The sequence below is a fragment of the Lipotes vexillifer genome, unplaced genomic scaffold, assembly GCF_000442215.2.
Source record: "Lipotes vexillifer unplaced genomic scaffold, Lipotes_vexillifer_v1.1 scaffold2205, whole genome shotgun sequence".
In the NCBI taxonomy this organism is placed as follows: Eukaryota; Metazoa; Chordata; class Mammalia; order Artiodactyla; family Lipotidae; genus Lipotes; species Lipotes vexillifer.
Window position 1 is genome coordinate 53,036 of NW_006772933.1, and position 15,151 is coordinate 68,186.

At 37.4% G+C, this 15,151-nt stretch overlaps 1 protein-coding gene across 1 annotated transcript in view; it reads left to right on the forward strand.

The window, feature by feature from the left end:
- LOC103071063 (disintegrin and metalloproteinase domain-containing protein 18) overlaps positions 1-15,151 on the forward strand; it is a 74,255-nt gene that overhangs the window by 23,098 nt on the left and 36,006 nt on the right. Inside the window, exons 11-12 of the mRNA XM_007447946.1 lie at positions 7,130-7,266; positions 10,819-11,002. Of these exons, the coding sequence (XP_007448008.1) occupies positions 7,130-7,266; positions 10,819-11,002 (321 nt within the window). The remainder of the gene's footprint in view (positions 1-7,129; positions 7,267-10,818; positions 11,003-15,151) is intronic.

Genomic DNA, 15,151 nt, shown 5'->3' on the forward strand with positions numbered 1-15,151 from the left:
TTCATATTATCCCAAGTGAGCTGCAAATTCAGTGAATCCTTATAAAACCTCAATGGCATTATCTACAGAAATAGAAAACAACAGTCCTAAAATTCATGTGTAGTCACAAAAGACTCAGGACAGCCAAAGAAATCTTGAGCAAGAAGAGCAAAGCTGGAGGCATCACATTTTCTGATTTCAAAATATGTTACAAAGCTGCAGTAATCAAAACAGTATAGTACTGGTATAAAAACAGCTATATAGACAAATGGAACAGAATGAAGAGCCCAGAAATAAATCCATGCTGGAGATTGGGGCAGGATTAGAGGAAGTGAAAATGCCACAGTGCTTTCCTACTATTTTTAAGCTGTCTATAAAAAAAATCTTAATAAATATTTTAACCTAATATTCCAGTAGTGTTTTAAAATACAAGCTATAAATTCTCAAGTTGCCTTTTTCTAGTTTCAGCATTCACTTGATTGCTGTAAATCTTTTACTATTTTCTAGAGTTCTGACAAATTTGATGCTGATGATTTTTTTCTCAAATTTTCAGTACTTTTGTGGAGCAACAGGTAGGTCCTTGGAGCTACCTACTTGGCCCTTTTCACTGATATCTACTGCTTTATACATTTTATTTGGTTGCCTACTTTGAATTATACCTTGCTGGTTGCTGCATATTTATGTGCGTGTGTGTGTGTGTGTGTGTGTGTGTGTGTGTGTGTGTGTGTGTGTTACTTTTCCTATCCTAGGACACAGTCAAGTTGCTTGGAAAGAGTTTGATCCTGTCCAGACACTCTTTTAACACTCTTTCAAATATTCTCAGGTGGCAGCAGGAGGCATTTCATACAGAGTGAATTTTTCCAGACTAATCAGGAGACAGTAGACTTCTAAGTCCCTCTGTCCAAAGCCCCATGAATTATGAATGTTTCTATTCTGGCTGGTGTGCCCAGCAATTGTTCCCAGTTCTGTGTGATTTCCAGGAATTATTTCATCTGCTCTCTTTGGGGTCTCTTTTTCCCAGCCTTGAGTGATTGACTTAACTTTTCCCAGAGTGTTAAATTGTGCTACTTCATGTCATGAGTACAAATCTTGCAATCATTGAAGTCCATAAACACCTTGCTTTAAGCTACATATGTTACAAAACTCACAAGATGTATATCATGCTGCAGTTGAGTCCTTTATAGGCATTGTCGTATGATCGTATTTTTCATGTCTTCTAAACAATTTCCAATTGTCTAGTGCTTCTCTCAGTTGTGAGAGTTGTTGAAGTCTCCAACTAAATTATGTATGTGTGTATTTATTCTTTCAGTTGTATTCAGTTTAGCTCCATATATTTTGCAGCTCTTATGTTTGGTACCCAAACATTTCAGATTATTATATTTTATTGGCAAATCAAACCTTTTATTATATAATATCCTTTGTCCATGATAATTTTTGCTCTGAAGTTAACTTCACCTGTAATTAATGTAGCCTCTCCAACTTTCTTGTGATAAATGTTCACATACTAAATCTTTTTTCTTAACTACTTTCATCTTTATATCTTATGTGAGTTTCTTGTAAACAGCATATAGCTGGAACATGTGGTTTTTCCTACATTTTGCAAATCTGTGGCTTTTAATCAGTATGTTTAGACAGCTTGCATTGAATCTAATTGTTGATATGTTTGTATTTCAGTCTGTCAACTTAGTATATGTTTTCTGTTTTTGTTTTTTGTGGTCCTCCGCTGGCATTTCCAGTTTTTATTTGGGATACTAGAACAATTTTTAGTATTCTATTTTGATTTATTCATCATAGACATAAGCAAATGTAACCCATCAGCCAAATCTGGCCTACTACATATATTGTAAATAAAGTTCTATAGGAACACAGCTATATCCATTCATTTACCTACTGTCTATGACTACTTTCCTGATACAACATCAGAATTATAGTTGTGACAGACACTATATAGTACACAAATATGTCCTGTCTCTTTACAGAAACCATCAATCTCTGATTTTTAGCGTTTTTCAATATTTCTCTTTGTAAAGCATTTTTCATGTTTTCTGTAGTATGATTACACACACACACAATCACATACACACAAGTTTATGTACCAGCATTTTACCATTTCAAGTAGAATATAGAAATGTTAACATATTTTAGGTCCCAAATCATGTATATAATCATAAAACAGGGAATTTTATGATATAATTTGCTGAAATATTACTTTTCAGTACATTGAGAAGTATATCACACTAAATTATAATTTTTGTTTTTAGCCCTGAAACATAATTTTTTAACAAAGTCAAATGAAGAAGAATAGTCTATTATATCTTCCCATATAAATATCCCTTCTGTCCCTCTTTCTTCACTACAGATGTTACAGCTCTGAAGCAGGGCTACTGGAACATAGTCTCTGAATTTCCCTTCATTTTAGAATGTGTTCACTTCTTTATTCTTTAAGGATATTTTTGCAGGATGAAAGTCATTTTCAGCACTTTGAAAATATTGTCCTACATCCTCTGTCCCACATTATTCCTGATGAGAAATCCTCTGTCATAGTAATCATTGTTCCTGAATAAGCAATGTGTTGTTTTCCTTTGGCTGATTTCAAGGCATTTAAAATTTTTCTCTAGCCATGTAATTATGATATGTCTGGCCATGGACTACTTTGAGTTTATTGTCAGAAGTTATGTGAATCTATTAAATATGTAGATTTGCGTCTTTTGCCAAGACAAAAGGCCTCTTCTGGGCCGCTAACGATATTAATGTTAGATTTTTTTTGTTATTGTCCCACTGCTCCTGTATTTCTGTTAATTTTTTTAAAAAACTATTTTCTCTCTGTTTTCAGATTGGATAATTTATACTAATCAATCTTTTTTTATATATAAATTTATTTATTTATTTATTTATTTTTGGCTGCTTTGGGTCTTCGTTGCTGCGTGCAGGCTTTCTCTAGTTGCAGCGAGTGGGGGCTACTCTTTGTTGTGGTGCACGGGCTTCTCACTGCAGTGGCTTCTCTTGTTGCAGAGCATGGGCTCTAGGCATGTGGGCTTCAGTAGTTGTGGCTCATGGGCTCTAGAGCACAGGCTCAGTAGTGGTGGTGCATGGGCTTAGTTGCTCCACGGCATGTGGGATCTTCCTGGACCAGGGTTCAAACCTGTGTCCCCTGCACTGGGAGGTGGATTCTCAACCACTGCGCCACCAGGGAAGCCCCTAATCAATCTTTAAATTTACTGATTCTCTCTTTTGACATCTCCATTTTGTTACTAAGTTCATCTATTGAGTTTTTATTTATTTTTTTTATTATTGTATTTTTCTGTTCTGAAACTTTCATTTGGTTCTTTTTATATTATCTATTTCTTTGATGAGATTTTCTGTTTTTTAATTTCTTTTAACAGTTTTTGTAATAGCTTGTTGGAGCATTTTTATGGTAGTTACTTTAAAATCCTTGTTGCAGAATGCAGTGTATGAACCATCTTGGTTTTGCTCTCTGTTGATTGTCTTTTCTGATTACAGTTGAGATATTCCTGGTTCTTGGTATGATGAGTAATTTTGGACTGTATTCAGGATATTTCTGAGAATTATGTCATTAGACACTGATTTCTCTTTAAATCTTCCATTTCAGAAGACAGTTTATTTTATAAAATACACATTCTGGATCAGTTTTATGGACCATTGCTCACACCCCAATTCAGTTTTCATGGCCTTTTCAATGATATTCTTTGTTACCTTGAACATTGTAATGTTCATAGGGAGTCTGGATTCTGCTGCTTTTCTCTGATGAGGGTTGATTTTGTGTTTGCTTGTTTTGTCATGCAGTGCTCTTGGTTAAATTTAGAACAGCAGCTCTTCATCATGAACAACATCTCTAGCCTCAGCTGAGATCTTCAGTTGTGTTGAGGCTGTTCCATGTATGAGTGTCTCAAAAATCAGCCAGAAATGTAGGGGTCAGAATTTGGAGTGTCTTCTTTCTGAAGCTTTCTGCTTGTGTATTTCACAGTCATCATCCTCCTCGTATTCACAATTTATATTTTCCAGGCCAGAAATAGTAAAAATTTTTTCCATGAGTTCCCTGTGAACCCACATGCCATGTCTATTACACCTGGCCTGAGTCTAAACGTCACAAAAACTGTCTCTTTCTAGAGTTAGTTTCCTTTGAGCATGGACTCCTGACCAAAGCTGCAAGCTTCTGTTAATGCCCGGCAGGCTCCAGTTTCTTCATGACCTGAAGTATCTATTAGATTCTATACTATAGATTCCAAGTCTCTATTGAAACTGTCCAATATTCATTTTTCTTCTCTATGTTTTTCCTGTATTTGTGCACACTCACATGCACAACACACCACAGCTCTTCCTGCCCCCCTCCCCCAGCTTTGTTGAGTAAATTAATTAATATATCCATCAACTCACATAGTTTACCTTTTTTATTTATGAGAGTGCTTTTGATCCACTCTCTTAACAAATTTCAAGTATATAATACAGCATTAGTAACTATAGTCGCCATGCTGTACATTAGATCCTCAGGACTCATTCATCCATCTTATAACTGAGAGTTTGTAACCTTTCGCCAACCTCTTCCCATTTCCCCAATTCCCCAGCTCCTAGGGACCACCATTCTCTCTGTTTTTGTGAGGTCAGTGATTTTAGTCTTTTTCTTTTGTTTTAGATTCCACATGTAAGTGATCCCATACAGTATTTGTCTTTCTCCATCAGCACCTTTTAATCGCCTTCATGAATTTCACCCATCTCACCAGCAGTCCCCACCTCTGCTAACCACCAGTTTGTTCTCTGTATCTGTGAGTCTGTTTCCGTTTCGTTTTCTGTTCATTTGTTTTATATCCCACATATGAAATCATGGGGTGTTTGTCCTTCTCTGTCTGACTTAGTTCACTCTGCATAGTGCCCTCAAGGTCATCTATGTTGTCACAAACGTCAGGACTTCCTTCTTTTCTATAACTGACTAATATTCCACTGTATAGCTATCACGTTTTCTTTACCCATTCATTCACTGGTGAACATGCAGGTTCTTTCCAAACCTGGGCTATTGAGAATAATGCTGCCGTGAACATGGGAGTTCAGAAAGGGGTCTCGTTTTCTTTGCGTATATGCCCAGAAGTGGCACTGCTGGCTCATATGATATGTTTTCAATTCTTTGAGGAAGCTGCATACTATTCTCCACAATGACTGTATCAGCTTACATTTCCACCAACAGTGCACCAGGGCTGCCTTTTCTCCGTGTCCTCATTCATTATCTCTTTTTAATATTGCCTATCCTATCTCGTAGAAGGTGATATCTCACTGTGGTTTTGATTTGTATCTCTCTGACGAATAGTGATGTTGAGCATCTTTTCATATACTTGATGGCCATTCATATGTATTATTTGGGGAAAAAAGTGTCTGTTCAGGCCCTTTGTCCATGTTTTAATTGAGTTATTTGGGGCTTTTTGGCTGTTGAGTTCTATGAGCTCCTTATATATTTTTAAAATCACCTCATCAGGTATATGGTTTGCAAGTATTTTCTCCATTTCCATAGGTTGCTTTTTCATTTTGTTGATTGTTTCCTTTGCTGTGTAGACATATTTTCATTTGATGTTGTCCCACTTGTTTATTTCTGCTTTTGTTGCCTGTGCTTTTGATGTGAAATCCAATAAAATCATTGCCAAGACCAATATCAAACAGCTTTTGCCATATGTTTTCTTCTAAAACTTTTATAGTTTCAGGTCTTATGTTCAAGTCTTTAATCCATTTCAAGTAAATTTTTGTAAGTGGTATAAGACAAGTTTCCAATTTCATTCTTTTGCACATCATAGCTCTTTTTAATCTGAGGATCTTTACTGATGTCATCTTTTTTATTCCTGTTATTAATTTTTGTGTGTAATCTACCTTCTCTTACTGCACAGTATAATTAAGGGCTTATTTTATTCTGTAGCATGCCTTTATACAGGAGATTTGTTTTCAACTATATAAATATGAAAGTATAAGACTGTTTCTCCTTTCTGTGTGTTGGCATTAAAAGTCCAGCTTCTGGTTCCCATATCTTGCCCTAAAACCTGGTGGTTAGCCAGATATCATCTCTCATGTTCTGATTTGTCTTTAGCCTCCTTTCAAATTCTGACACTGGGATTTTCCCTTTTTTTCAAGAGAGGGTACCTACTAAGTCATTTTTCCAGTGTTGCTAGATAATATTCTATGTTTTCATTCACACACATGCACATACATACACACAATATTTTTTCTCTTAGGTATTAATTCAGTTTTACTCACTATATATTTTTATTGATGTAGAAAAATTAGAGAAGTTTTAAGAATTTTTCTTGTAATGATTAAAAAGATGAGAAAAGTATCACAGTTTATTTATCCAGGTTAAACCATATGAAATGCTACTCTGCACTACCACCAATCTTTTTTTGGTAACATCTCACTCCAAATTTCTTTACCACGGCCTTGCCTATATCTTGAACTTCCGTTCTGTCATTCCTTCACTTCACTCATTTTACTACAGCCTTTGAACAGGTTCCCATACAAGCTCCCTACCGCTATTAATAAGGCTGGGTCACTTTCCAAACTTTCTATCTTGGCCTAAACATCAATTCCACAAATAGATTTTCCTAAGTATCTTATACCCCTCCTCAGAATTCTCTATTAGAGCAGTCCATTTCTTCAGAGCACTTTTCATGATCTCTCTATACTTGGGGAGTTCGGTATTAATTTCCTACTAATTTTCTTTCTCCACTTTTGTAATATAACTCCAAGTGTGGACAAAGTCCTTTCTTTCATGCCTGCCACTATATTCTTATCTTTTATCATAGTGCCTGACACATGTGTATACTGAATTAATAATTGTTAATTGAATGAATTGATTTAATAAGAAAGTTAAATAAATGTGTTTTATATTGGTTACATCAGAAACACTAAGTGTGCTTAAGGCTATAAAATCTGGGCGTGCCTAATTTTACACCAGAGAATATTGGTAGTTTGATTACATTTTACTTTATATCATGCTTCTTAATAAATTAACTATTTTATCAAAATAAAATATAAAATATGGTCAACATGAAAAGGTATTAAAATATAAAATTTTATGGGAACAAAACTGTTTTGATATATTACTTGCTTTTGTTTTCTTCTTATATAATGGTTTTCTCTTCAACCTTCTTTATCTTAGTATCCAGGTGCAATAACATTGGAGGGATTTTCCGTTATTATAGCTCAACTGCTTGGCCTTAAAATAGGATTAACATATGATGACATCCATAAATGTTCCTGTCCAAGCGCTATGTGCATAATGAATCATGAAGCAGTGTAAGCCTTGTTTTTTCTTTTGAATTAATTTCACACATATATTTGTGAGGTTGTTTACAAGACATGATGAATTTATTTTTTATACTCAATCTCACATCAAAAATTAGGAAGGAGTGTTGTGCCTGAAGAGATATCACACTAATGAATTTGTTCACATGATATAAGACTCCAGAAAGCAGTAAACCCCATGATAATGAAAATTCACTCAAGGGAATTAGAGGGAAAGTTTAAAGATTTATGAAGACTATGAAATATTGAATTCACATAGATACTGTTGTTGTTTTTGTTCTTGTTGTATCTGTTGCTCAAGGCAAAATCACCCTTAACAATATAACGTAGTACTAGTAGCTTTGGCTATTATTTTGAGGGGAAAAAAAAGAAGAAAAGATTTGAAGAGGAAAATAATTGTCCTTCTTTGCAGTTATTATGCTTGACTACGTACATAGAGGCCACAGAATCAGTACACAGTCAGAACAACAACAGCATCAAAAAATTCATCAGGGTGATCAGTCTTGAAAACCATTAGTATGTGTACAAGTATGTGTATACCAGCACTAAGAAAATAGATGACCTATTATAAAATGTCTAATTTTTCCAGAAGAGGATTATAAATTCAGTGCAATCCCAATCAATATTTTAGATTCTTTTGAAGGAACCTGATAAACTCTGTGGGGGACAATAGGATGGAGATGAAGGATACAGGCAACCTTTTGGGGATTATGAGGTGGGATTTGTAATCAAAGGAGGGATTTTATTGATGGGAAACACGACATATTATCTATAGATTGATCAAAATGAAGAGAAGAGGAAGAAAAGATGATGATGTTGGATATATGAAGAGTTAAGAGCAAAATCATGGAGGAAATTAGGGAGGGGAGGATAAATTCAGTTACTGTGATAGAACATTAGGAGAGTAAACAGAGATGTAGGGAATCTGGTTAATGGAGGTGTAAAGATGTAGGGAGTCTGGTTTATTCTGATAGGAAGCTTTGATAGAAGATGTGAAACACTTATCTTGGAGACTGGAACTTAGAAATGACTTAGGAAAGTGATAGGATTGTTGGACTTGTTGAAGACATATTTTGTAATTACAAATTTAAGATTCATTCAAACAGCTACCAAAGTGCCTATGTAAAAGAAAGCAGATAGTTGACATTTTGCCAAGTTAATGCCCATGGAATCAGAAACAGTTCGGGCTGCAGAGGATGCTGTGTTCTCCTGAAATAATTATTTCAATTTTTTTCCTACCCTACAATTGGAACTTTGGATAAGAAATCAAAGTATTTCAAGGCAGCTGCCTTAGCCCAACTTATTTTATAGCTGTCTTTAGACCCAGAGGTAGTCTTCCCCACAAAATGCCAATTATTTAATATTTGTTTCAAATGCCTTGTGTCTATTATATATGTATGTATGTGTGTCTGTGTGTGTATGTATATATATATATATATATATATATATATATATATATCTCACTTGCATTTCTTCCTTCCCATGGCCATCTTTTTTTTTTTTTGCGGTACGCGGGCCTCTCACTGTTGTGGCCTCTCCCGTTGCGGAGCGCAGTCTCAGCGGCCATGGCTCACGTGCCCAGCCACTCCGCAGCATGTGGGATCCTCCCGGACCCGGGCACGAGCCCGCGTCCCCTGCATCGGCAGGCGTACTCCCAAACACTGAGCCACCAGGGAAGCCCCCCCCATGGCCATCTTTTAAGCAGAGATTTTAAAAATTAAATTGTTTTGTACCCACCTTAAATAAAAGTTCTAAGTTCTAACTAATACTTTTAATTTTCACTCAGAAAACATGTGGTCCAAGTAGAAAATAACCTCTGAGTCCCTGTGTATTTTTAAACTAATTTTGTGTAAAAGGATGTCAGTGCTCAGAGTTTGTAGCTTTTTGCATGAGAGTGGCCTACAGAAGCCGAATGGCACAGATGCCGATTAAAACAATGTAGTTGGGACTTCCCTGGTGGTGCAGTGATTAAGAATCCGCATGCCAATGCAGGGGACACGGGTTTGATCCCCGGTCTGGGAAGATCCCACATGCCACGGAGCAGCTGAGCCCATGCGCCACAACTACTGAGCCTGTGCTCTAGAGCCCACGAGCCACAACTACTGAGCCTATGAGCCACAGCTACTGAAGCCCGCACGCCTAGAGCCCGTGCTCCGCAACAAGAGAAGCCACACACCACAACGAAGATTAGCCCCCACTCGCTGCAACTAGAGAAAGCCTGCACACAGCAACAATGACTCGATGCGGCCAAAAATAAATAAATGTTCCTTTAAAAACAAACAAACAAACAATGTAGTTAAAAGTAATAGAGAAGTTTGCTTAAATACTATTATTGCTCATGATATTCCTCCCAGTTTCCCCTATTTATCCCATTACAAATGGCTATGCCAGTAAAGGCTAAAGCATTTCACTTTTTTTCTCAGACACTACCAACTCTGAAACCTTGGCAATTATATATTTCTTTCCTCGAAGGCTCAGGAGACAACCCAGGACTTCTGTCATCTCAGATATAGCTGTTCAGGCATGATTATTTTCAGACATGATTGCATAGAGTGGCACTGTGCAATAGAAATGAAATGTGAGCCACATATAGAACTTTAAATTTTAGAGTAGCTACATTAAAATTTTTATAAAGCAGATAAAATTAATTAGAGTGATGTATTTTAATAAATTATTTTATTTAACCCAGTCTATCTGAAATATTATCATTTCAACGTGTAATCCATATAAAAATTGTTAATTGGATGTGTTATATTCATGTGTGTGTGTGTATATTAGTGCAGAAAGTCCAGGGTCACACCCATGTTATCAACCTGAGCTACCAGAAGAATGGAGTTGCCAGCAACTGAGAACAGTGGATGGAGCAGACTTGGTGGGGAAGAACAGTAGTTCAATTCTGTACCTCGCATATTTGAAATGTCTACTGGACATCTGTTAGACATAGCTACCAGACAGCCCACTGGAAATGAACATGAAAATATAAAACTTCAAGGGACTTACATTTCAGTGTAAAATTTAGGTCATGTGAAAATATATTAAAAGATACAGATAAAAACTCTTATTTTTACATGATGTGAAACTACTACGTAGAATAATAAATACTGAATTTGGAAGGAGAATATGGGAGGGGACACAATTTCAGTTAATGCCAAGGTAGACCTCTCTAGAAAGTGACATTTGAGCAAATATTTAATGGAAATAAGGGAAAGAAGCTTTCAATATGTAAGAGAAGAGCATATTAGGTAAGGAGAAAGGTAGGTGATGATAGGTAGGTAGGTAGAGAGATAGGTGATAGATAGACAGATTTAACCATTATACCTTATTGCTTTCCTGTAAAGATACATTTTCAATGCTTATTTTTTTTTAATGTTAAAGATAAGCAATGATAAATTAAAAATTAATCATGTTTGACTTTGTCTCCTCCAGGGTACAAGTTTTTCATTTGAGCCATCTTGCAATTCATATCATTATACATGGAGCATTGTTTAGACGTGGTTTTATTAGCTAGGTTTATTTAACCTGAGGACTGTTATTTCCTTTTAGGGTTTCCAGTGGTATAAAGATGTTTAGCAACTGCAGCATGCGTGACTATAGATATTTTGTTTCAACATTTGAGGGTCAGTGTCTTCAGAACTTTTCAAAACTGAAACCATTATATCAAAACCAGTCGGTGTGTGGTAATGGGATTTTGGAACCTCAGGAAGAATGTGACTGTGACAGTGAACAGGTGAGTAATTAAGACTGAAATCTGAGCACAATTTCTTATGTTTCCAGTAAGTGGTCATGGCATATATGGAATGATATATGCAACTAAGTCTTCAGTAGAATTAAGATGTGAAAATGAGGATAAATTAAGATGTATGAATCATTTCCCCACACCTCTTCAGCTGAGGAGACAAATAAGTCATGAAACCTTGGTTTGAAGACACCGTTCACAATTATACCAGCAGAGAGATTTTGAATATATGGACTAAATGAATTCCCTCTTAGCCAAATCATATGACCTCAGTCTCTGTTTTCTCTACAAACTTCTGAATTTGGTCCAACTTTTTTCTGTTTCTTATGGTTGCAAGGATGTCTAAACATTATAATGGATGTTTCTTAATTATTCTCAGACATTCCTGCATTTCTCAGTTTCAGGATGATCAAAATTTGTTCTGTTTACTCATTCTAAATACAAATGTGTAATCTACTATAGTTCCATCAACCGAATGTTCAATGCACACTATTCTCAAGTGATAGGACCAGATATTTAGTATGTTATATCATTATTTTGTAATATTTAATAATTCCCCCTATTTAAATAAAAAAAATTTCTTCATGATTACTCCCCCAGCAGTTATATGAATTTTTTATCCACCTACAAAAATAGCTAACCACTACCTGTTTACATAACTTTAAATCCCTACACATTCTCTTAATCATCTACCATTTCCTAAAGTTTATACATATATGTGTGTGTGTGTGTGTGTCTCTATATATATGTATACATGTTTTCCAACTATCTCAGATTTTCCAATGTCATCTTAGTTTTTTTGATATATACATAGTACTGTGTTCATCTTGCATTCACCTACCCCTAAATATGTGCCAATTACTTGCCAAATATTCTCATTATTTTTAATGAAGGCTAAAATGAAGCAACATAATCTAGGGCTAAATCTACACATTGTGAATTTCCACAACTGCAGGCTGTAGGCAGATTAACACTTATAGCAGATGCTGTCAATGCTCTACCAGTATTTCCTTGGCACTGACTGTTCCTGTAGTGTGTTTTTGCTTCAAGTATCTGATACTTTCTGTTGCAATGCTTCCTCTGGCCTCCATAGAGTAGAATACTCAGCCAGTTATCAGGGAGAACTTAATGTACTCAGGACTATCGATCGGCCCTCAGTTAATTATGATGGTAAATAAATGTCCCAGATTCCTTGCCCCTGAGGAGGAAATTTTCTGAGGCATGGTTTACATCAAAGTTCTACAAACCATAACCAGTGGGCCAAATTCACCTGCCACTTATTTTTGTAAATGTTACTTAATTGGAATGCAGCCACACCCATATGTTTGCATATTGTTTATGACTGTTTTTGTGCTACAACAGCACAGTTGAATAGTTGCAACAGAGACCATATGGCACAGCATTTCAGCAAAACTGAAACTATTTGCTATTTCATCCTTTACAGGAAATGTTTGCTGTCCCCTATTCTGTGTCATTTCCCAGAGGTACTTGTGGGATTTAGCTTTATCTTACAGGAGCAGCAAACAGTTCACAAACCCACTTGTACGGGCTTGCTTCCCTTCCCTAACATCCTATACCAGCACTTTGGTGGTTGGCAGAATGGGCCTTCAAATACATCCTCACTCGAAGCCCTGGAATTTGTGGATATGCATATTACATGGCAGAAGGTAATGTGCAGAACTAATTAAGGGTATGGACATTAAAGAGGGGACATTATCCTGGATTATCTGGATGGGTCCTGGCTAATCACATGAGCCCTTAGAAACAGAGAATGTTCTCCAGGTGAAGTCAGAGAGATGTGGCAGAAGGGGGCTCAAGTAGCCTTGGAAAGTGAGAGGGACTCAAGCCGCTACTGCTGGATGAAGACACGTGGAAGCACAAGAAGAAACGCTGATAGTTTCTTGGAGAAAAGACAAGCCCTTGGCTGACAGCCACCGAAGAAACAGGAAGCTTTTTCCCACATCTTGGTTTTACCCTTGTGAGACTGTAAGCAGAGGACCTGACCTAGTTTACCTGTCTGAAGTTCTGAGCTACAGAAAGTATGAGAAAATTAACGGGTTATTTTAAGTAGCTATGTTTGTGGTCATTTGTCACAGCATCAGTAGGGAACTAATACGCCTTTCAAATAAATTACTCATATGCATCACTGTTTCAGAGTCTGTCTCTGGAGAAACTCAAACCACATTAGCTGGACCAGAAATTGTCCTAGGAAGCAGATACTCAAGATAGGATTCTGAAAGTGGATTTCATGCTGGCCAGTTAGTAATATGTACTCATGTACTCATTTCTGGGCTTGGCACATTTGAATAGATGCACTGGAGAAACTTAACACCTCCAAATCCCTCAGAACCCCCTGGGCTGTGAAGTTACTGCTCTCCCCATGGTGGGGCAGAGCAGCATCACATTGCCTGTGGACCAGAGAGACTTAGATGAGACGGATGTCTCACAAGATGATGCCTGTTCTTTTCAAGATCTGTCCCTGCCTTCTCTTGTTGGAACTAGACCACTAATTAGTCTCAAGTCTAAACGCAGCCCAAGTGAAGACATACCCTCTGCTATTGGAATAAAGTTATTTTTTTTAATTGTAGAATTTGCTAGTATGTGTGGACTAGAACATGGAGAACATGCCAGGGATGGATGTTAAGGATGTTGACCCCAAGATATTAAAATATAAGCCTGGAAAAGGGGGATGCTGTCTAGTGAATCAGGGTTTAATACCTTGGCAAGGTAACCTGGGGCCAGCCTTGATTTGCCACTGGATGGAACCTTGAAGATGGGAAACAATCTGGCCTACAATAAATGAGGTTGATGTGCCAGAACAACCTTAACGGAGTAATACAGAAGGGGTCAAAAGTTCAGAGTTGTGGCCATATTTTAATAGAACATAAGGATACTACAAAATCTAGCACCTAATTATCTGGATGGCCCAGAGTACACCCCTTTCACTAAAGCAATGAGGAAATGCACTTCTGAGGAGATCCTGATGTTGAAAATCTCAGTGGTAGCTTTCTTCTGTAGACTAAGGTCAATGGTTGGAAGTACCATCATGGAGTTGGGCACCCAGTGTCACTAGGGATGCTTGAATTCCAGAATAGCAGAGGCCAAGTGGCTGTGATTAAGAGAGATCTGGGTAGGGACTTCCCTGGTGGCACAGTGGTTAAGAATCCGCCTGCCAATGCAGGGGACATGGGTTCAATCCCTGGTCCCGGAAGATCCCACATGGCACGGAGCAACTAAGCCTGTGTGCCACAACTCTTGAGCCTGTGCTCTAGAGCCCACGAGCCACAACTACTGAAGCCCGTGTGCCACAACTGCTGAAGCCCGTGCACCTAGAGCCTGTGCTCTACAACAAGAGAAGCCACCACAATGAGAAGCCCACGCACTACAATAAAGAGTAGCCCCTGCTCACTGCAGCTAGAGAAAGCCTGCGTGCAGCAACGAAGAACCAATGCAGCCAAAAATAAATAATTAAAAAATAAATTTATATTTAAAAAAAGAGAGCGATCTGGGTAGTCAATGATGATATCCCTTGATGTATGTAACTGAAAATTAAGAAGAGATGAGCAAAGGACTGGTGCCAATTACTACTAATGGAAATTCACAATCCCTTGCTAAATTTCTGGACCCAAGCCAGTCTCAGAGCCAGAGCTCATTGTTCAAGTTGAGGGTGAGATCCTACAATGCCCAAGTAAGGATATAAAGTAGCAATTTCTTCAATCATTCCCCTCCAAAGTGACCTCCAGCCATTTGCGGTAGCTGTTCACTGGGGAATGAGGAATACCCAGATCACTGTAGGATGACTGAATAGAGAATCTTTACTTAACAGACTCACATAAGAGGACCCAAACTGCTATCATGAGTAGCGTAGGCCTATAGAGAATCCAGGTGGTACCTGGCATCTTTGAAAAATCCATCTTAACAGGAGATCCAATAGGTTCATTATCCTAACCTGTGGTCATGTTGCTTGTTCTTTAGTGACCCACTGAGGTGATATACTTAGAAGCTGACAGATCCTCACATTGGTTCCCCAATATGTGGAGTATAAACTACAAGAATAGGAAAGGACAAGTATAAATGCCTGAAACTACCAGGATGGAAATCAAGAGGGAGAATATAACCTGGATGAAGAAATCAGTAGGG